The 21,422-nt window shown below is 38.6% G+C and overlaps 1 protein-coding gene across 10 annotated transcripts in view; it reads right to left on the bottom strand.

Annotated features, from left to right (window-relative positions):
- Window positions 1-4,366: 4,366 nt before the first annotated feature.
- Window positions 4,367-21,422, bottom strand: part of LOC117419752 (SH3 and multiple ankyrin repeat domains protein 3-like) — a 276,153-nt gene continuing 259,097 nt past the window's right edge. For 5 of the 10 annotated variants that reach the window (XM_058985907.1, XM_058985908.1, XM_058985913.1 and 2 more), the window contains 5 exons: window positions 19,563-19,586; window positions 19,310-19,437; window positions 17,312-17,417; window positions 13,469-15,857; window positions 4,367-5,743 (listed from right to left, as the gene is read on the bottom strand). In XM_058985907.1, the coding sequence (XP_058841890.1) occupies window positions 5,182-5,743; window positions 13,469-15,857; window positions 17,312-17,417; window positions 19,310-19,437; window positions 19,563-19,586 (3,209 nt within the window). In that variant the 3' untranslated portion in view covers window positions 4,367-5,181. Of the gene's footprint in view, window positions 5,744-8,396; window positions 8,432-10,443; window positions 10,495-13,468; window positions 15,858-17,311; window positions 17,418-19,309; window positions 19,438-19,562; window positions 19,587-21,422 lie in introns of all 10 variants that reach the window. The other 5 variants (XR_009307250.1, XM_058985915.1, XM_058985911.1 and 2 more) reach the window with 5 other exon arrangements.

Genomic DNA, 21,422 nt, shown 5'->3' with positions numbered 1-21,422 from the left:
TTTTTCTCTGAGGCTTTTAGGTTCTAACATACGATTGTTACTTGCCCCCTCCCCCCCCCCCCCCCCCCCCCGAGTACAGCCAGAGATCACGGGTACATTGATGGTACTCAATGAATGTTTTTTTGTAAATGAAAAGGAATAAATAAGTAGATTATGTGGAATAAAGGAAAACAAAAAATTAGATTAAGATAAAAATCTAGTAGCCAGTGTTTTCGGCTGTTACTTGTACCACCACTAGTTCATGGTCTGCCTATCTGACTATTTTATGTGGGTATGTAATGATGCCCAACTAGTAATATTAGTCGGGTGACTCGAGACAATTCAGTTTCAGAGACTGCTTCAATTTGGAGTTGTTTAAAAAAATAATCATATACAATCTGTAATTAATGCTCTGGAGAATACTGGAATGTATTCTTTAATGTGAACATCCTTAAGATGAATTACTGCTAAGCCAGTCAATGATGATACAACATGCCAACTGTCTACTTTCTGCACTGGTCCTGATATTCTCCACATGTATATTCTTATTGTTTTTTTGTTTTTTTTTGCTACTGCACCCCAGTGCTGTTTGTTTTACTCTTAATTAAAGAAATTGTTTGCTCCAGTAAAAAAATTCAGTTTCACACAAAGCCAGAAACACAACTTCAGATACTTTATCATTTTAAGATACATGTTACCTAAAATTACTTTAATATATTTGTTTTGTGATTCATGGTCAGTCATTTTATTACAGGATATTTTATACTGTATGGTAAATATTTTGGATTGTATATCCTAAACACAGGTGAATGCACTGTATTATGAATTGTAAAGATAAAACATATTGCAAAAATACTAAAAACCTGTGCCAAAATGTATTGCAGCAAATTGCCATTAGTATTCAAAATATCTATTTATGATCTTAAGTCTTGAATATAGTTATGTATGCTATCCATTTAGTATTTATAAACAAGAAGATTTATCCATTTGATTTACATATAAATTGAATATCTCAAAACCATACAACATACCCTGAGGTATTCAGGATCATTTGTATTATTCTAATATGACACCTTGGTTAGACACTGATTTTTCAAGTTTATTATTTTTACATTTCGTGAACTGCACTTTGGGTCCTCTGTCATCGTTTACTTTAAGCAGACCTTTTTTCCATTTCAATTTTCAATTTTGAGGGATGTAAACTTCTTGATGAATCCCAAAGGTCTTGCTTATGTTTTGTTATCATTCAATACCATCAGATGTATCTGGTGTCCTGGTAACAATCACACCAAAGTATTTAAAAGTAAGAAAACAACAACAACAACAACAAAATAATCACAACACATTTGTTTTCTTTTTTTTAAAGAAACCATTGTATTCATATTCATATCTTTAAAAAATAAGAAAAAATGCACGTTGCAGTTTTGTTTGTAACAAGAGCTCACTGACGTCCCTTTATGGTAAAAATGACCCATTTGTTTTTAAAGCATCCTGTAATTCAATTTTTCTTGAAAACAAGAAATATAGATGTATTTCTTGAATGCAATACAATATTGTCTTAATAAAGCAAAACATGTTGAATTGTATAAAGTTAAAATCCTGTGCCCCTGGTACATGTCTTAATTAATATGGACGTTGATGGCTTTGTGGTTTGGAAGGAGACCGAACAGTTTAATACTTAAGGTCATAGACGTTCAGCTGTTTGAAGGAACAGTGAACACAGCTGCCTCTCATAGACTCTGGGTAAACATTGTGTACACTGCTGCCACTGCTTCCTCGCCTGTAGTGTCATTCATAAACAGTCAGGTTTACAATATGTAATACCTTTGTTTAGTTCAGCTTTTCACAAAGCAAGCAGCATCTACCATAGATTTAGACAGGTCCGAGTGATGCCAAAACATTGCAATATGAGAAACGTGCAACGAATGCCACAAGGATAAAAGGTTCCTGTCTGAAAGGCAAAGGATGGACAGATATTAACTTCGGAAGCCAGTTCTGGGTTATGATTTCAAGTGTGGGAAGGGAATAGAAAGGGCCTTCATTCTGGGTGGAGATTATATTGACTGTTCCAAAAGTGTGAATGCCTTGTGCTTCCTTTGGTGGACTACATTTGTTTAAATATATCTCCTTACAATCTGGTTCAGGTATGCTTTATTTTCACCTTTCTAACACTTCCAGTGTTGGCTGTGATTTGTTGTTTTAATAGAAGATTAACCAATTAACCCCAGCAAAACTGAGTTCTATTTTATTGTGACTGGTGTGTTTTTTAAAGCTGTTTTTGTTTAGGTTTTTATCTGTAGTGTAACACAGACTTACAAATGTTTTTTTAGAATTTAATTAGAAGCACTTAACACAGCAACATTACTTGTACTGCATTCCATTCTCCTCCACACGTAGGCCCGCATTAACTGCCTAGGACATATAATTGTAGAATTCAGACAATATAAATTTACCAGTAATTATTTTCTCAATATATGAAAAATAAAAATGTTGATCGAAACCCTTTAACACTAGTTCATTTATAACATATCCTTTAAAAAAAAAAAAAAAATTATATATATATATATATATATATATATATATATATATATATATATATATATATATATATATATATATATATATATATATATAAAATAGTGTTTTCACCAAAAGGATTATATATAATCTTACCAGGTGTCTGCAATACTCAAGATTTCCAGGAGATAGCACCAAAGTGCTGGGTCAAACAGCTTATTAACAATAAATAAAGCTCTATTAATCTCTAAAAAGATAGAGATCAACAGATACAATTCTTTTTGGCACTAAGTTATCTTTTTTTTTTTTTTAACTTTCACTCTGTAAACATGATATTATCTCCCCAAAACACAACTATATTAGATGGGGTGATAACTTAATTTGTTTACTGTTTTAGTCAGGGGGTTAATTTGACCTACTTTGGTCAGTGTATTAACTTTTCCTCTAGCATATTAGAGGAACCAGGATTATGACACTCACATTTGTTGTCATGACAACTCTTTTTCTCAGTTTCTGAAGTCAAACCGCTCCTCCGCACAGTACGCTGCTATTCCACAGAACCTGGGACAGTAAGTTATAAAAGCAGCAGTCTGCTTCTGGTACAGGGCCACACAAATCATCTGTAGGTTTAAAAGGGTTTACATTGGGGTGGCTCCAGGCCCCTGTTCTAATATAAATTCCATTTTTTATCATATATCACAGATGCTTTATTATTTCTATGTGCCAAACATTCATATTTTGTTTAAAAAATTTCTGTGAAAACTAAAATCATTTACGTTTGTTATTGACAATATAAAAAGCAACAATCAATTTCTCATTATTTACATTTTTAGGAGCTTTCATTAGCTCCCTAAATAAAGCAATGACAATATTAATCACATTCTCAACCAAGGTCTCATTTAGACTCCATCATCATCCCCCCCCCCCAAAAAAATAAAAAAATAAAATAAAACAAAACACTTGTTTGCATTAAATTCCATAGGCTCATTCAATACAAGATGTGTAAGCTTAAATTTATCATGTTTGAGTTATTTTTTTTCAGTTACAAATATTTATTATAGAAAAGGTTAACGAATAAAATCCATGTGAGAAATTCAGAAATAAAATACGAAATTCTTTAATAAGATAAGAAATTTAAATTTGGTATATATTTATTTGACATAAACTGTCATTTCTTTTTTTACTGAATGTTCTCACAAGAAGCAGTTTTTTCAATGTGGGTGTTGCACGTGTGGTCAGCACAGAACAAGCGCTAGTTCAGATAGTGAGCCTCTTAAGGTTCTAAAGTGAGACCTAGAGTATCCCTTGAACAGTCCAGAATCAGGTCTTCTAATAATGAAACCATGTGTGCTATAAAAACTGATTGAAGGGGGCTCTCTCAGTTACGCAGACCTAAAGGAACCAATTATGGTGCGACTAACAGGATTAACTTTAGGGATCATGGTAGTGTGATCCTCAATGATATAATTTTAAATGGCGGTCAACACTGTTGGTTTCATATCTGTCCTGTAAAGGGCACTTAGTTGTTTAATGTGCTATAACAAACTACAGCAAACAGGGTGTTATGTTAATATTTTAAAAGGGGATATCCTTTTCACTGCAGATGGAAGACCAAGTATTTTGTTTAAAAAGCTCCAATCAATGGTGAAAAGTGATGTAATCTCATTCCAAGCAACATAAAAAAAAAATCTTAAATAAGGGAGATTCATTTTCAACAGTGTTTTTTTTAAAATATATAATACCATATAATTTTAGTAAAATTATAACAAAATGTGTGTGTGTATATTTATATATATATATATATATATATATATATATATATATATATATATATATGTATATATATATATATATATATATATATATATAAAATCTTTTTTATTTTTTTTTGCTTTTTAAATATATATAATTGGTAAAAATACAAGTATTGATGGGAAACATTTTTACTTTGCTCTATAGCCTCAAGCTAGCGATAGGAGACAGCTGTTTGTTTTCTTTATTGTTTTTTTTTAAGCTGTCATCTAAATATGTACTCTATATAATATCTATGTAATATTCCCTTTGGAAAATAAGTGTTTCCAAAGCAAAACTTGATTATGAAAAAAAGCCCCTAGTGTCGGTTAAACATTCTCTGAATATATAGATACCACAGTCAGGAAAAGGATTTCAGAATCACAAATTTCGATGCAACAGCCCTCCCCCCCCTCTGCAAATAAATGTAAAATGTTGCATTATTTTCAAATTCCAAATGTGTGAGGGAGTTGTGATTCCCTTACAAAGAAAATAAATAAAAAGTCATTTCAGTTTTTGCTGTTGATTGAACTACTATTATTATTCTTATTATTTTTTAAATGCAACTGATTTCTCCTTTAAGAAAAATATTCTTCTTTTCTTCTCAAACTGGAAAACCTTCAGAGGCTGTAAAGATGAGGGTGGGAATGTGGGAGGGGCTGGGGGAGCAACATCAAGCATTCACAAACTGGACGTTCTAGTGGAGGTCATGCAACATTCACTTTGCAAAGTAGGACATCACTCGAAACAGAGGCTGGCTGGCTGGATGAGCTGGGGAGGGTGGCTTCTCTTCTATCCTCCATTCAGTGCAATGCAGTGAATCAAATATAAATATAATAATTTAATAATAACAATAAAAAAAGAAAATCAACAGACTACAAAGGCCTGTTGAGGTCAACTCTCTAGCAACTGTTTCAAAGCACGCTCAATGTTCATCCGATGTCCGACACGGGTCACTCCCAGCTCAGCGAAATCCTCCTTGGTCAGGGCAGGCAGATGGGAGCCCTCAATCTCATTGTCCTGGAATCGCACCCGGTGCTCCCCGAGGTTGATGCTCTCCAGCCAGTCCCCCACATCATACTTGTTCCAGTGGTGAAGGGGTTTATGCAAGAAGGGCCTGAGGGGGTGCAAGGGGGAGCCTATGGTGGGGGAAGGGGAGGGCGACGGCGAGCGGCTCCGGGCGCTGGCACTCCTCACAACAAAGCGCACTTCCTTGGGCTCATGCGGGATGCTCAGGCTGGATGACTTGAGAATGGTGTGCGGGGTGCTGTGGGTTCCCACCAGTGCGTAGGGCCGAGGTGGGCCCAGCGGCTCTGTCCTGTCAGGGGTGGCAGGCACTTTGCCTGGGCTTGGAGTCCGGCGGGTCACAGGGTAACGGCTGCCTGGCCGGATAGTGTAGCTCGTGCCGTAGCTTCTCTGGGAAATAGTGTGAAGCTCTCCTAAGCTACTGAAAAGTCTGAAGCATGACGAAAGAAAAGACAAATAGATTAATTACAGGTCTTCTATGTTAAAGTGCTGGGTTATTCCACAGGATAGTGCCACCTGATGTTATTGTGTGTCCCCGTAAAGGTATGCGATTTTAACCACACCATTCTATTTGCTTTGCGTTAGTCTTCACTTCTAGCCACAAAGGTAAAGTAATTTTGCAAATTATGCAGTCTGTAAAAGGCTGCCTTTCAAAAGCATGCATATGCAGTCACTGAAATCGGTGGCTCTCTCCTATAGAATTACCCTATTGATTTAAATCACCATGATATTAAATTAATACAGTGGTTTAAAAACTTTTTTTTTTTTTTTTGTATTATCAACTAACAATATACATACTACAATTTTAAACTCACTATTGTGTTAGTCAGGCATTAAATCAAATGTAAAACAGCTAGTAGAGAAAATGAAATCCATCACCGTCTGCTGTTTTAGATCAGAACTCCAGAAAGAACAGAATTATTGTTTTTATACATTTGTAGTTAGAGGCCAGTATGATGATAGCACAGTTGAGGTAACTGCACAGATAAATTGGTTTAAATCTACTACTGCAAATTTGAACAGAGATTAGTGGAGGAGTCCTAGCCCTTGTGTGGGAACAATCAGACTGTGTGGGCAATCACTCTATACCTTGACATAAGAGGCCTCCACAGGAGTTCATTCTCCCCTCTTAGTGTTTCTTTTCAGTCTGATTTATGCATTTTTCATCCTATCGCTCTTGTTCCCCACTGCAGTACCCCTGTCACCTTCTGCAGATGGATAGGTTCCTGCTCCTGTACAGGCTCTCCAGTGTTTCTCCAGGTCACACCCCTTTTCCATTACATATCCCTTTTTATTCCTGATAGTTCTGGTTCCTAATATATCTTTATCCTAATAGCTTCAGATGACTTATTCTCTGAAGGAGGTTATAGCAAATTAAAAGATCCCATAAATCTTACCTATCGTGCACTTCCTTTTGCATTTTGTACCGAACTAGGTTAAAGAAAGCTCTCAGTGAAACTACCTCAAACTAAGCCATGATTGATTTTTAACATGTTAACAGAATACATTATTGCTATAAAATGTGCTTCTGTCAAAATACCTACAGTACATAAAATGGAAGTGCTCATTCATAAATAGATGACCAGCTGGTGACATCACAATCCTTCTTCAATTAAGATGAGTGTCCCCTATTACAACAGGTTAGCTAGTATCTTTGGTACAACTGCTGCAGTTGTAGGATGACCGTTATAAACCGAAGATGCACCCACAAACAGTGTGAATAACACCCACGCTGCAGCAGCAGCACTTCAACATGCTTTCAGTGTCTCTCTGTTCACTAAAGTCAAAATCTTCAGCTTGAAGAGCCAGAAAATCCAATCAATTTCATCCAGTAATATATGACACAAGTAAAAGTACAACATTGTACTGCTTAACCAGTTTTCGAATTCCTTTGCTTCTGCTTTTTAAGTGGTGTTGTATTCTTCTGTTCCTCCCTTGCTGACAGATTCAGATTCCACCATAATGACTTTTAACAACCGGTGATAATCAAACAAAGAACCCAACTAATTATAACTTAACAGTTATCTACATAGCAGATCACAAATCTCAGTCTCTGCTAGCTATTTTCAGTGAGAAACACCTGTTTTGCAGCAGAATGCAAATTTCCTGTATAGTCTTGGATTAGTGTAAATGAAGAATTAATGCAGTTGATTTACAAATACTGGTAGTAAGATTTCAGAGATGTAACAGGTTCATATTGTATGCCTCTGTCTGGAGCAGTGTACACAATTGCGGACAGCTGGAGACACAAATAGAAAATGCTCTTTTTTTTGTAGGCTATGCCATAGTCCTCAGACTGTGTTACGGACACAGACTGGGTAAGACCACAATTTATCTTTTCCCAGCTTACCTCACTTGCCACACTATAAGAAAGAAAAAAGTTCTAAGCATAAAATCATGAAACGAATGAAACAAGAACTCATTATCTGTTACGGTTACCAAACGCTGTCAATATTAGAACTTCTCCTGAGACACACTGGCATCATGTATTAGGTAACTGGTATGGCTACAAATAGTATTTCAGCTTTTTATTATTAAGTTTTAGTAACATTTTTTTAGTATATGTCAGTAAAGAAAGACATGCTTAAACTGAAAGCAGTAAACAGAAGCAATAAATAAAAGATTTAAAGGTTTCTACATAGCAATTGAGCCTTTTACTGCTGAGAACGTTGTGTGCTTTCCTGTACAATGCATACATTTAGAAAGAACATGTCTGTAGCCATCTTATATATGCAGTATGGTCATCTTAACCAATATCAATGTTAAGCAGGTCACTGGATTCTCAGAATGATCTAAGCCTGTTAATGATAACGAAATAAAGAGTTATTTTGAAATGTGGCATTAGTTAACCAAACTGCATGCTGTGTTTAGGGCTAGAGAGTAGATTTCTATACCCTGGCAAACCTACAGTAAAGCAGCACAGGAAAGAAATTCTCAGCAGCCGAAAGGTTAAGAACATTAAACAGAGCAGCCACAAGACAAGGACGAGCACCAGAACAAACAGTCAGTGTTGGGGAAGGGGGAAGGAATTAAAAAAAAAAAAAAAAAATGAAGACTGAAATGAGATGAACATGCGCACTTACACAGTTTTCCCACCCTCCTGAGGCCAGATTCAGTTCTAGACAGAGCAGCGCAGGCATGCAAAGTGAGCAGAAAGAGAGGCAATGAGAAAGAATGTTAGCATCAATCCATGAGATAAAAAATGAGCACAGTTTAAATCCTGACACAATACAAAAAAATGACTACATTTGTTCCCAGATATTATATATATTTATATATAGTGTATGTATGTATATTAAAAAGGTAATGTCTGTAACACATGATATTTGTATTTATGCAAATAATCTTTCCACATATTGTACGCGATTCATCTTTTGTAGTCTGCTGAGTTTATAAACTCTCCACTTTAAAACACAATTTAACACCATACAGTATTTGATGGGTATTTTATTTGAGTATCATTGTCAGAAGTGGTAATTGTGTTGATCTGTGTTACACAATTTACAAATAACTGCATGGAGACATCAAAATAAATTGTGGGATTCATTTAGATCAGTGACCCTGAATGGCTGGCTACTGATGTGAAATGCATGGTATATAATGAATTCCATGTTTATAATATATTCCCACAGCAATTTCGACTGGTTCTATAGCCATTGTCCAAAACGATTTGGGTGTGTGCAGTGTTGTTTTGTAAGAGGATGTCATTCAGTTATTTATATTAGATAAAACAATTAACTCTGGGAACAAGTGTAGATTTTACATCACAATTATTTAGCGAACAACATTTTTTAAATAAAACAAATAAAAGTCTTGAAGCAGCCAAAGCTATGAAACAGTTCTGTTCAATGGAGCTGTGCCACATGATGAGCTGAACATGGCATATCAATATGGTGAGGATTGTGCATGTAAAATGCCTTACAGCAGGGTAGGTTTGGAGAAATGTAAATACAGGGTAAATGTGAACACTTTCTGATCTATAAAAAAAAGTTGCAGCATTGAATTAGGGGCATGTTTACTTAATAAATAGTAAGTTGTATTAGGTCTCTGCTTAAAATACAGCTACTATTATTGTTCAAAAACTACTCTTGTGTTAACTTACAACTAATGTTACAGGCAGCAGATAAAGCAGCTTATTCTTTTGTGTCATCAGAGGGGCAAACACACTCCTGATTCCCCTGAAAACTCTGAAAAGACCAGATCCTTACAGGTAGGTTTTGCCCAACAATGCTATGAACTGTGATACATCTACACCTTCCTTACAAAAATGTATACTGTAAATGAAATCTACACTGTGGATAACTGACAGTAACTTAGTATAACAGGGCAGAGGCTGGGCGGGGGCCCTTCATGTGCTATAGTTTAAAATCGCCTCAATGATGGAGCTGAAATCAGACTATATGACATACAGCTCAGGTAGCAGTTTGTCTACAGTGTTTGTTTTTTTTAGTATTTGTGTCATCCTGAAATAATGTAAAAAACAAACAAACGGAAAAAAAAAACAAGTGAGGAGTATCCAATATGCTACTGCAATTTATATTTACCACTTTTCACGCTTTCAAATTTAGCCCTGTGTGGGGAGCGCGGGGTGGGGTGGTGGTTATGTGAGCAATGACTTATGTAATATGTAATGTGACAGTGTGCAGTCAAAAGCTATATTATTTATGTATTTATTCATTTTTGTGCGATGTCTGTCCATTAGAATAATATGAATTGGATGGAGTGTTCACATTTACAACTTGCCCTCTAATATACATATACAGAATATACCCTTTTAAATATATATAATATATATATATATATATATATATATATATATATATATATATATATATATATATATATATATCCCTTTTGTGACACATTTTGAGATAAAAACGGTCTGTCAGCATTGTAACAATATTGTGCCGCCAAATAATTGAGACAGTAATGGTGTGCATTTTGTTATGTTGTTAATGCTTTGTTATAAGCATTTAGGTTACAATGCTACAATTCTGGATTAAAATATATAACATACTGTATATCTGTTAACTGATTTGGTAATATTGCTATTTCTAATCAAACTAACGTGGACACAAATAAAAAAAGTATTAGGAAATGAAGAAAAAAAAAATCTACAGTGTCAATTACCTGCTTAAAGTGGTATCAAGAAATGTTCAGATAAGTGCTTCCTTGGGATATCTAAACACAACAGAAACTTCTCATAGATCAAATAGGTTTGGTAACATAACTCAAATTAAACTTTCAGAATAAAATTATATTATAATTACATTAAAAAAAATAAAAATAAATAAATAAATAAATAAAATACACATACACACACACACACACACGTTTGGACATTAGGGAACATGGCCTTTGCTTGTGTTTCAGGTAAAGGACACAGATTATAGAGATTCGTGGATATTTTTATTTCTGGAAATCTGCCTTTCAGGTATATGCTAAATTGAGATTTCATTCCAAATCACAGAACTGCCACATAGCTTAGCAAACTGGACAGTGTGTGTGTGTGCGCTCCTAAAATGCCCTGTGAAAACATGAGCCGAGGGCTGTCCCTCCAGGACAGGGCTGGGGAGCTCTGGGGACAACGTAGACAAGACTGCAGTGCAGCACCTGCTTCTGGAAAGATAAAAGGTTTTAAGCGGTCTTGTGTCATAATTTACATATCTGATTTTAGGAAAGGCACTGTGTATATAGACGAGATAAATATGTATAGAGTCACAAGACATCTATGTACATCAAGGTACAGTCTGGAAAGGCGGTGCCAAGATCAGTGCAGAGTTTGGTACAACTTTAAAATTCCTTTTAAAAAAGATTGTCGAATGGAACATATAAACTTGGAAATATATAGCATGTTTATTGAACTGAACTTCATGGAAAAATGTATACTACACTGATCTACCAAATTCACCATGCTGATTACTTGCATGTTGCACATGGAAAAAATGCAACCTAAACTTGTTTTAGATTTGACGTTCTACTCTTGCACACCATTACAGTTAAAGTTGTTTGTTTGTTTTGTAAATATTTGTATCGGCATTAAGTAGGTGTAAGTGGAAGAATGATGAGTAAGTACATATGCTATAACGTGGCACGCGACAATGTATTAATACCCACAAGCCCTGTGTTACCTTGTTTGCACCTCTAACATTTGTTAAGACATTGTACCTCAACAGAATACATTTTACAGTAGTTACAGTAGTTTTACAGTAGTGTTGCTATCCAAATCTTGCAATTATATATATATATATATATATATATATATATATATATATATATATATATATATATATATAATAAAAACTTAACATTATCACAATAGTGTGTTCCTTAGGTATGTTCTACAAACTTAACAGAACAATGCAGAAGCTTTATAGGTTTAGATGATCAACCAGCTCTAATAACTTGACACCAGATTTTTTATTATTATTAATTTTACTGAGCTCTTACATGTAATACTCAATTGTACTTGGTTATTGTACAGCATTTAGAAAAAAGCAAACAACTCAAATTTATCTAGCTGTGGCAAATCTTCAAAAGGAATCTCTATGCTAAACCAGAATCCAGACGGTCAGCTCAACACCAGATGAGCTCAAAACTGAAGCTGACTGGTGCCACTGGGAACCTCGCCACCATTGTTGTCACCATATGGATCTAAGGGCATAAAAAGCTGTTTGATCACTCCAGATCTCAATAGGATATTCCTGATTCACAGACCTGGGAAATGTGACACCATGAGAGGTCAAATGAAATCCCATCTGTTCAAGCTTTTTACTAGCTTGGTGCAAATACAAAATAAATAAATAAATAAATAAATAAATAAATAAAAAGTATTTTATCAATATCCTCAATAGTATTTTCTAAATGTATGTCAATACCATTTTAATTTCTAATGTTTTATGGGTTTCGGGGGCAGACAAGGTAACATGTGACTTGGCAACCAGGTTTACAGTACAACAATGTGATTTCAAAAAGACACTATTAGTTAATACATTTATTAAAAAAAAAAAAAAGATGTTTACCCTAGGAGCTAAAAACCTAAGGTTTACTTTCTTCATTTTCTTTGTCACATCTGTAGGAATACAAAGGACTTGAATGCACTTTCAGGAAAGAAGAAACAAGCTATGTTCTTTTTATTTCATATGTTGTGATGAAGCATTTTGAATGGGAGACATTTCTCCTATAGTCACTTCCTAAACAGAATGCTGTTTTATATTATAAACCTAACATAACATCAGTGATGCACATACCGGCAAATCTATGTTTATTCTGTGATTCATAATTAACAAAATGTGAGTGTCGTGCTGTAGTCAAATTTAATTGGCAGAATATTTCAGTCTAAAAGTCAAGAAATATTGCATCACCAAATTGAAAACAGGTATTAGCTGCCATAATGCCCCCCTGAGCATTTATAAGCATTGAACGGAAAATTATCTTTACAAGGTAAAATGAAGCTAACTGAATTTATGTAACCTTCACAATTATCAAAATGACAATTAGGGAACACGATAACAAATATAATTGTACATAAGAGTTAAAAAATGGTGGGCATTGTAAATACTGTAAATCTGAGCATATTTACTTTTAATATTTAATAGCTTTTTTATTTGTATTGCAGTATCAACAAATCTTACTGTTTTATCATTGGACTGCTCTTTGCTGAATCCAGGCAAAGCTTTTACTCTAGGGTGCATTTTTTTCCATTTTGTTGTTGAGAGGAAATAAAAAGCTTCAGTTAGACCTGAAGTGGATATTGTCAAGTTTTATTTTTATATGCACAAATGATGCAAACTGCACACTGGAGTGAAATTCTTGAATAAATAATTGTCCAAATCCCACCCCTCCAAAAAAACAAAACAAAACAAAACAACTATTGAAGAAAGGCTTTTTTTCCGGCAAAGTTAGAAATAGTTTGTATTTTAGGAACAGGAAAGAAAAAGTAGATAAATCAAATTATTATAATGTGAAACTTGGTCAATAAATCCATACAAATAAATGTATGATTATTGAATTTAGAAATATTTAAAACTCTTAAGGCTGATAAAGTTAATCAAATCAATATCATTAAAGCATAATTATCAACAAATTGGAAACTAAGAGACTGTAAAGTACAGCATGGCCACACAGACCCCATTCCTTGCTTACATGCCCTTACCTTGCAGCCACACCAGGGGACTTCTTTCCGGGATCTAATGTGGGTCCTGTTGGCTCTTCCCCGAGGGAACGCGTGTCCTTGTTCAGCAGCTGCAGTCTGGAGCTCAGTTCACTGATCACAGTGGGCTTGCCATCCTCTGCCCGAGGGACCGGTCTCATCTCCACGGGATCCCCCCACAACTTGGACCTTCTTTGAAAGAGGTAGCGGGGTCGGCCAGTGCCGGCGGCTGCAGCCAGTGCGGCCACTTGTTGCTGTGAGAGGAGCTCACTCTCTGAAGACTGCTTCAATAGAGGGTCCCTGAAGGTTACTGGCCCTTTGCTGAGATGGGACTTGAGTTTTGGCTTTGGAGGCACTGGTGGCTTCTCGAGTATAAAAGTCTGCCCATCGGCAAAGGATGTGTAGGTGTCAGTAGGCTCACCGCTCTCCGACGACAAGGTGGACATGCTTGAGACAGTGGAGATGGTACTAGTGGTCTCCAGGTGGTAGTCACTGGAACTCCTAGTGTCTATCTCTTCCACACCTGAGTCGGCTGCAGACTCAAGCACCAAGTGGGTGTCTGGCTTCCCTGAGGGTGCTCCACCAGCAGTAGGAGCTGGTGCTGCTGGTGTTGCTGCTTGGATTGAGGCGGAAGGTGCAATTGGCTTGGCCGGCCCCGGTATAGGCGTGCCTGGAACCGTCACTAGGACACCATTGGCAAACTCATTCGGTGGGGGCACCAGCCCGATCTTTGCCAGCTCTTCTCGCGTATCCTCATCACTGGAGGACAGCTGCGCGGGTGGAAGGGTAACCGTGTAGGGCTCCACCTCCTCCTCTGAGCTTCCTTGTGCCAGTGTTTTATCAGAAGATGGGCTGGTTGATGGCTGAGTGGTAGTGATGACAGTAGGGCTTGGCGGATGGGTGAGTTTAATTTCAGTCGGTACAAGCTTGGTAGGCTCAGTCAGTGCTACCACAGGATCTGAGGAAGGCTCCTCCAAACCCAGATCCACCGCTTGCCCATTACTGGTTGCATGAAACATAATCAAACCAGCCGTCTTCTGCTGGGATGTGTCTACGATGCTGATGATCATGCTCTTCTTCTCCTCTGGTTTCCTTTCCTCCATTTCAGGCTTGTCAGTCCTTGTCTCCATCTCCTTGCGGAGGGTCAATGGGGTCTCCTTAAGGATCTTGGTTGGGGCGGATATGCCTGGAGTGGGTCCGAGGGTTGTTCCTGGTAGATAGGGAGGCGATAACAGCCCCCTACCCTCCATCTGTTCTGCCTCTTTGGTCTGGGTGTCCACAAACAAAGGCCCCGCTTTTTCCATTTTAGTCCTGGGCTCTGGGCTGCCTGCTGTTGGCTGTGGGGTCTGAGAAGTGAGTGCCCGCTCTCTTGCGGCCAGCGCAAGCGCCAGTGGCGAGTTGGGGTCCAGTGGCTTCCCTGTGAGGGGGTGGATGAAGGTGGTGCCACCCAGTGAAGGTTTGAGAGCCGGGGCTGGAGGTGGCAGCTGACCTAAATGGTCCCTGCTGCCCAGAAGCCGCTCATCTATAGACCTGGACTGCGTCAAAGAAGGGGGCGGCTCTGGGCTTGGAGTGCTGCCTTCAAAGGTGCCCACTGATAGGAAGACTGTGGATTTCCTCCTCTCTTGCAGGCGCTTCTCTCTGTCTTTCACTGCTCCTGCAATGGCAGCAGCAAAAGGGCCTTTCACTAGCTGTGCTTCTGCCTGGGCCCGCACTTTTTCCTGCATAATCTGCTGATGCTGCTGATACTCTGCTCGGCTCGGGCGGGACAGCCTGCCTGTTGGAGAGTGTTCCCTGGAGTGAGCCGTGGCAAGGGCCAGGGAGGCTCTCTCCTGTGCATCCTCCACCTGGAGCTGCTTGACCAGGGGGCTTTTTTTGCGCTGTGGCTTGGTAGGAGCATATAACCCAACGTTAAACTGGCCAACATTGGCATAGGGGTTGTCAATCACCCTCCCTTTCCTCTTGATCTTTTCGGGTGGGGTGGCGGAGGGAGCGGGCCGAGGGATGTCTGTAGGCTCCACAGGCAGGTGAGAGGAGTCCTGCAGGATAATCATGGAGCGGGCTTTCTTCTGTCTCTCAGCGTGGGTAACTGACGGACGTGGTGGTTCATAAATTTCAGCTGTAGTTACGACTTGTGGTAGCCCGTGGATCTTGGCTTCAGTGCTGGGTTTAAAGCTGGAGCGCATTTGATCATAGCCCCGCCCGGGTGGAGGGGGCGGGCAAAAGGCTGGGGGAGGCCCTGTATCCACATAATAAGGGGATGGGGGTGGGGGAGGAGCAGTTTGAGGAGGAGGAGGGATCCCATGGGTTTCTCTTAGGTTGTCTGTCATAGACGAGCTCCGTGGAAACCGGGGCTCTCCTGCAGAAGCCGACAGCTGGTCCTCCTCCGTTGACCCTGTTGGTTGTGGTATATGTGTCATTAGGGAAAAATAGTTCAGGAAATCCCACGAGACAGATATCACATTTACCACTGATAAGAAATAAAAAAAGTAATGTAGTCAGTAATAAAAACAGAAGAGCATTTTTGGAGGATAATTATTTGTTCTTTAAACATATTTTGATTTCATCTAGAAATTGACAGCCATGTTAAAAAAAAAAGAAAAGAAAAAAAAAACAAGTCAGTCACAACCAATGTCTAGAAGATGCCAAATTTAGGTTGCAGAAAAGCCATTTTCCTAATAAGGAATCAGTTCCCGTGTTTTGCTTTATTGTACATCACTAGGGTTAGGCAGCACAGGAAGTTACAAGGTGCTTAAACATTCTAGATAAAAAAACAAGCAAATAATGAAAAGTTATGATAGTGACTGCTGCTACTACTAATAAAACTAGTAAGAATTAAAAGCTTTGGTTATCACTGCTTCAAAGTTATGGATTAACTGTAGAGATTTTTAATTTTAATTAAATTAAATGTATAGATTTTTTATTAAATACATGAAACACACACACAGAAAATGTACTAAACCTGGGATAGAGGACAGTTGGATTGTATTTGTTCAACAATATTATCAAGAGGAGACCTACAAAGTTATGTAAATCTGTAAAACATTTTCAGATAAATATGAGGAAAAACATTTATCTGGAGCCCATCTGATTCCCAGGAAGAAACATGCCTAAATAGAAGAGGTAGGTTTTACCATTCATTAGCAAACTCTTTCAGCACATACAGCACACAAGGGAGCTATTAATTCTGTATTACTGTATTGTAAGTACTATATTTCCGATGAATGCTAACATACCAGATATAGAAACCCATTGATTACTCTGGTACCTACAGGATATGCTTTTTAAAGTTATAATTCAAGTAACAGAATACGTTTTTATTTATTTGACAGTCCTTTTCCTCAAGAGTCTCCAACTGTAATATCACAAATGATGTGGTGGACTGCAGCACACAGTTATAAGTTTCTCAGTCACCATTTCACTCAGTACTATTATTAGAATAACATCAACAAAAATGAATATGGATAAACTATTCATCCTATGACTGAGGTACTTAATTGAAACTAAATTATATTTTGTTTTGTGCCACTGGGATATTTTAATCCTTATTTCATTAACTTACCATGTTGGATACTGTATTTTAAATGCAAAATAACAACATATTTTGTTTAGCTTTTTCAGTAAATACCTTTCTCATAACAACTATTTTTGTGGAGCTGCCAGTTTTTTCAGGGACAAAGTTAAAAATCACCTCCATGAGCCATGCTGGGTGACTAAAGTAACATGCAAAAATTAATGTTTCTTATCGAAAATAAACCTGCACACCCTTATTTCAAAACTCTGACATCAGATTATAAAATAGAAGAACATGCAACTGAAAACCTATATGTCTCAATACAAAAACCTTACCTACGGATTGGGTTCTGGGCATTCCCTTTGGCAATGGGATATGGGATTTCTCCACCCTGTGTGGGTGTCCAGAGAGCATGGGCATTCCCTGACGCTCAAACAGTGACTGAATGAAAAACAAAAATGGATACATAAATAAAAAGTGCTTATATCTGAATAATTTACAGGCCTCATCACTTGAAAAGGGCTGCAGGGAGTTAGGCTCGATTTCCATTGCATCAGGGCAATGAGAAAGTACAGTACATTATGTTCTTATGTTCTTATTACCTGGGTTTGGGACCAGAGTTACCTTCTTGGCAAGCTGTGCCAAGGTGGATAATGTTTTTACACAAATCATTGGTGGCTAGAATCATCATACTGGGACTTGTCATTCCTTGATTTACTATTCTGAGACTATGCACAGTTGAATTACATGAGATGTTGTTTATGTGCCTTATCTTGTGAGGATAGAGGGTGACCCTGTCTGGTGACTTGAACAGCAGATGATAGGCCCTTCCTAACCATACATCAAAGTTTGGGGAAGTTAATAACACAGTCTTGCTTTCCCAGTACAGGCTAAGATTGGGGAAAGGGAAACACTGCACTACACATATTGCTAAACAAATAAAAACACAGCTCCCTTCCAAGATATGGAGACTCTGTACCAGGTCAAGTGTTGAAAGGTATTATCTTCTCTTTCTTCAGTCCCCTGCACTGCAATTTGGGAGTCTTATGAGCAGTTAGGGAAATTGCAGATGCAAAGCCAGACAAAAGCGACTCCCCTTTCCTCAATCATTTACAATACTCTCTAGGGTTTGGAAGGCTGACAGGCCTCTTCTGCCAGGTCAAGCAATTGAATCTGATGTACTGATCCTTACAATGCAGGCTGAATTGCGAGAATCTAGACCTGAGGAAGGCAAGCTGGCCCAAAGGCTCCCCCAGGAAGAGGGCATTCATTTGTTGTTGTCAAACAAGGATGAATGTGCACTGGTATAAATTAGAAATGGGTACAAAAGCAAACAAAGCATCTCTGGGGGCATAATATAAAGGAAATTGCAAATCAGATCAAATGGTTTGTAAACATGAAGTAAAATGGCTAAGAGGCAAAAACAATGTGGGACCGATGACTCGAACTGATGTACGGACCGACAGGCAGCCTATATCCTGAGAATCTGATATGATCAATCAATTATAATAAATAATGTTATACCCAGTTTCATGACAATTGCATAAGTGGATAATAGTAAAAGTAGGACCAGTATTAATGCAAATAAAGGGGTAAGAAATGGATTTTACAGCATTGGCTTGCACTCAACATGTGTGTCCCATGTTGTGCGTATCGTAGCATTGTATTTTTAAACATAATGCTGACTCTTGAAAATTTTAATCACACGAATTAACTGGGAATTACATTTTTTCGCAGTGTATCCATATCACGATCCCTCCTGCAACAATTCTGTTTAACTGATCCCACAATATACCACTCATTTAAATCAGAGCACCAGCATTGTTGCAGGTGGGAGCATGATCTGGGTACACTGCAATCGTTCTCCTGGCGAACTTTTATGAGTAAAAGTTGAAAGAAAAGAAATATTCTTGTTAATTTATCTACGATGTGTAAAAACAATCAGGAATATGTAGGGGAAAAAATGCTGTGATATGGACAACAGGGGATACAGGAGAGGTAAAATAACATGTTTCTTGTACACACCGCAGAGGATTATGTAACGTTTTAAGTCTTCTACAAAAGACAGCACCTCTAATGGCACAGTTCCTCTACGCAGGCCATTCTGTGTACTTTCCCCCAGGGGTGGGGTTCTGCCTTGGGGTGGGGCATTTGTTTTCAATCTTACCTCACTCAGACCCCTTCATTCACTAAACATCTTGGTATAGTGAATAGATAATTGTCTCATCGAATACATGCAAAACATTTCCCCAGGTATTGATTGGTATTGCTATGCCTGCACTTACACTGATTTTCCCCCTGGTATTGATTGGTATTGGTATGCCTGCACTTACACTGATCTCTGCTGGTGTGATTCTCCTGCTGGTTGGGCGCTGTTTCACTGTGGCAGCCCTGTAGTCTGCCTCTGCGATTGCCGGTCTCAAGGTTGGTACTTGTGCTGCAAGGAGTTCATCAAGTTTTTCTGTATGCAGAATGTAAATACACACACATGTGTGTGTGTGTGTATATATATATATAAAAAAGACACCAAGACACACAAATCACATCACTTTCCCAAACTCAAATCGTTTTCTCTGCAGAACTTACCAGCTCTTCTCCTCCTTGCAGATGCTTGCATGACGGAAATAAATTTGAAAAAAAGCTATTTGATTACACAATTACAGCCCAGTAAAACAGATGTTAAACTTTCTCTGTACTAACCCTCTTTACATGACAAATAAGTCAAGTTTAAATAGGTGTGGAAATGACTTACACATTTAGTATTGCAACAATATTTTACATTTATCTTTAAAATAGGTAATTGTGGGTGAGTTTAGAATGGAAGATTTTTTTTACACAGAGAGTTATAAATTCACAGAATTGCATACTAGGTGAGGTAGCAGGATATAAAACACTGGGAACTTTGAAAAAAACTAATAGATTCTATCCTATTAAATTAAATCCCTCTACAGCTATGGCCAAAAGTTCCCTTTCAAATCGAAGATGACCAACAATCAATACTTTTGGGATATGCCTGCCACTGGTCAGGTATTTACTGAGCATTTTATGTCAGAGCTGCCGGGGAGTGACGTCCTCAGTCCCGCCCACTGAGGGAATAAATAGTCACTCCGCAGAGATCACGTTTTCTTTTGCTTCTCACAATCAGGTAGGTAAGGTAGGTATAACTAACCTCTCCAGTTGCGTGATTGATTCTTTGTAAAAGAGCTCTCACTTTGAGTTTTTCTGCTAATTCCACTGCTTATTGCTGGAAGTCGGCTTGCCACTTCCCAGAATCAGAAACTCGGCGTCTGAGGACTGAGCTGAAACGCTGCTCAACTGCACTCCGTAAAAAAAAAAAACACCTTCTTATTTCAACAGCCTACATCGCTCGGCGCGAGTAGTCTGCTTCCTAACACTACAGTACCTGCTGTCTGTATTTTTCCTCTGCTTTTTGCGGCTAAAAAAATAACAACAACAAGAGAGAAAAGAGAGACGCTTCCTCCACCGGGTCAAGTCAACGCTGCTGGGCTGACCTTGCCTGCCCACTCAGTGTGTGCGGCCAAAAAAAAATAAAATAAAAAATGTTTGTATACCTTAACCTTCAGCTTCTGCTGTGTGTAAGTGTGTGTGGTGTTTTTCAAAAATACAAATAAAAATAATACAATGTGTGCTTCCTCCTTTGGGTCTGATTAGCCCACTGTAGAGTTGACTTGCATACATTGACCACCCACTTCGGTGCATAGGTCCAAAAATAATAAAAAAATAAAATAAAATAAAATAAAAAGATCTCTTTTTCTGTCTCTCTTTTTTTCTGTATACTGTCTGCAGGCTGTACTCCACACCGCTGCAAGCTATGCGCTGCATCGGTTGTGTGACTGCACGCGGTCCAGACTAGACCTCGGTGCTTATGCCCCTGGTGCTCGGTGATTTCAGTGCCCTCGGTACCTTCGGTGGCTTGGTGCCTTAGTGCTTCGGTGGCCTCGGTGCTTCTGCGCCCTTGGTGCTCGATGCTCGGCGCCCTGCAGCCTTCTGTGCCTCGGTACCTCAGTGCTCCGCCGCTCTCAGTGCTTAGGCACTCCCTGCATCGGTGCCTTCAGTGCTTCTGCGCCCTTGGTGCCTCGCTGCCTTCTGTGCCTCAGTGTCTCGTTGCTCTGCTGCTCTTAGTGATTAGGCACTCCCTGCATCGGTGCCTCCAGTGCTTCTGCGCCTTCGGTGCTCCAGAGCCTCGACGCCTCGGTGCTTCGGCACCCTCGCTGCTCGACGCTCTGCGTCCTCGGAGCCCTCAGTGCCTCGCCACCTTCGGTGCACCGCCACCCTCAGTGCTAGGTGCTCCCTGCTTTGGTGCCTTCGGTACTTTTGCACTCTCGGTGCTCCAGAGCTTCGACGCCTTGTGCTTCGGTGCCCTCGGTGCTCGACGCCCTCAGTGCCTCCGTGCTCCGCTCGATCTCCCTTGAGAAGCAGTAAGAG

This window comes from Acipenser ruthenus, chromosome 14 (assembly GCF_902713425.1).
Source record: "Acipenser ruthenus chromosome 14, fAciRut3.2 maternal haplotype, whole genome shotgun sequence".
Lineage (NCBI taxonomy): Eukaryota > Metazoa > Chordata > Actinopteri > Acipenseriformes > Acipenseridae > Acipenser > Acipenser ruthenus.
This window is presented reverse-complemented; position numbering and strand designations above follow the sequence as displayed.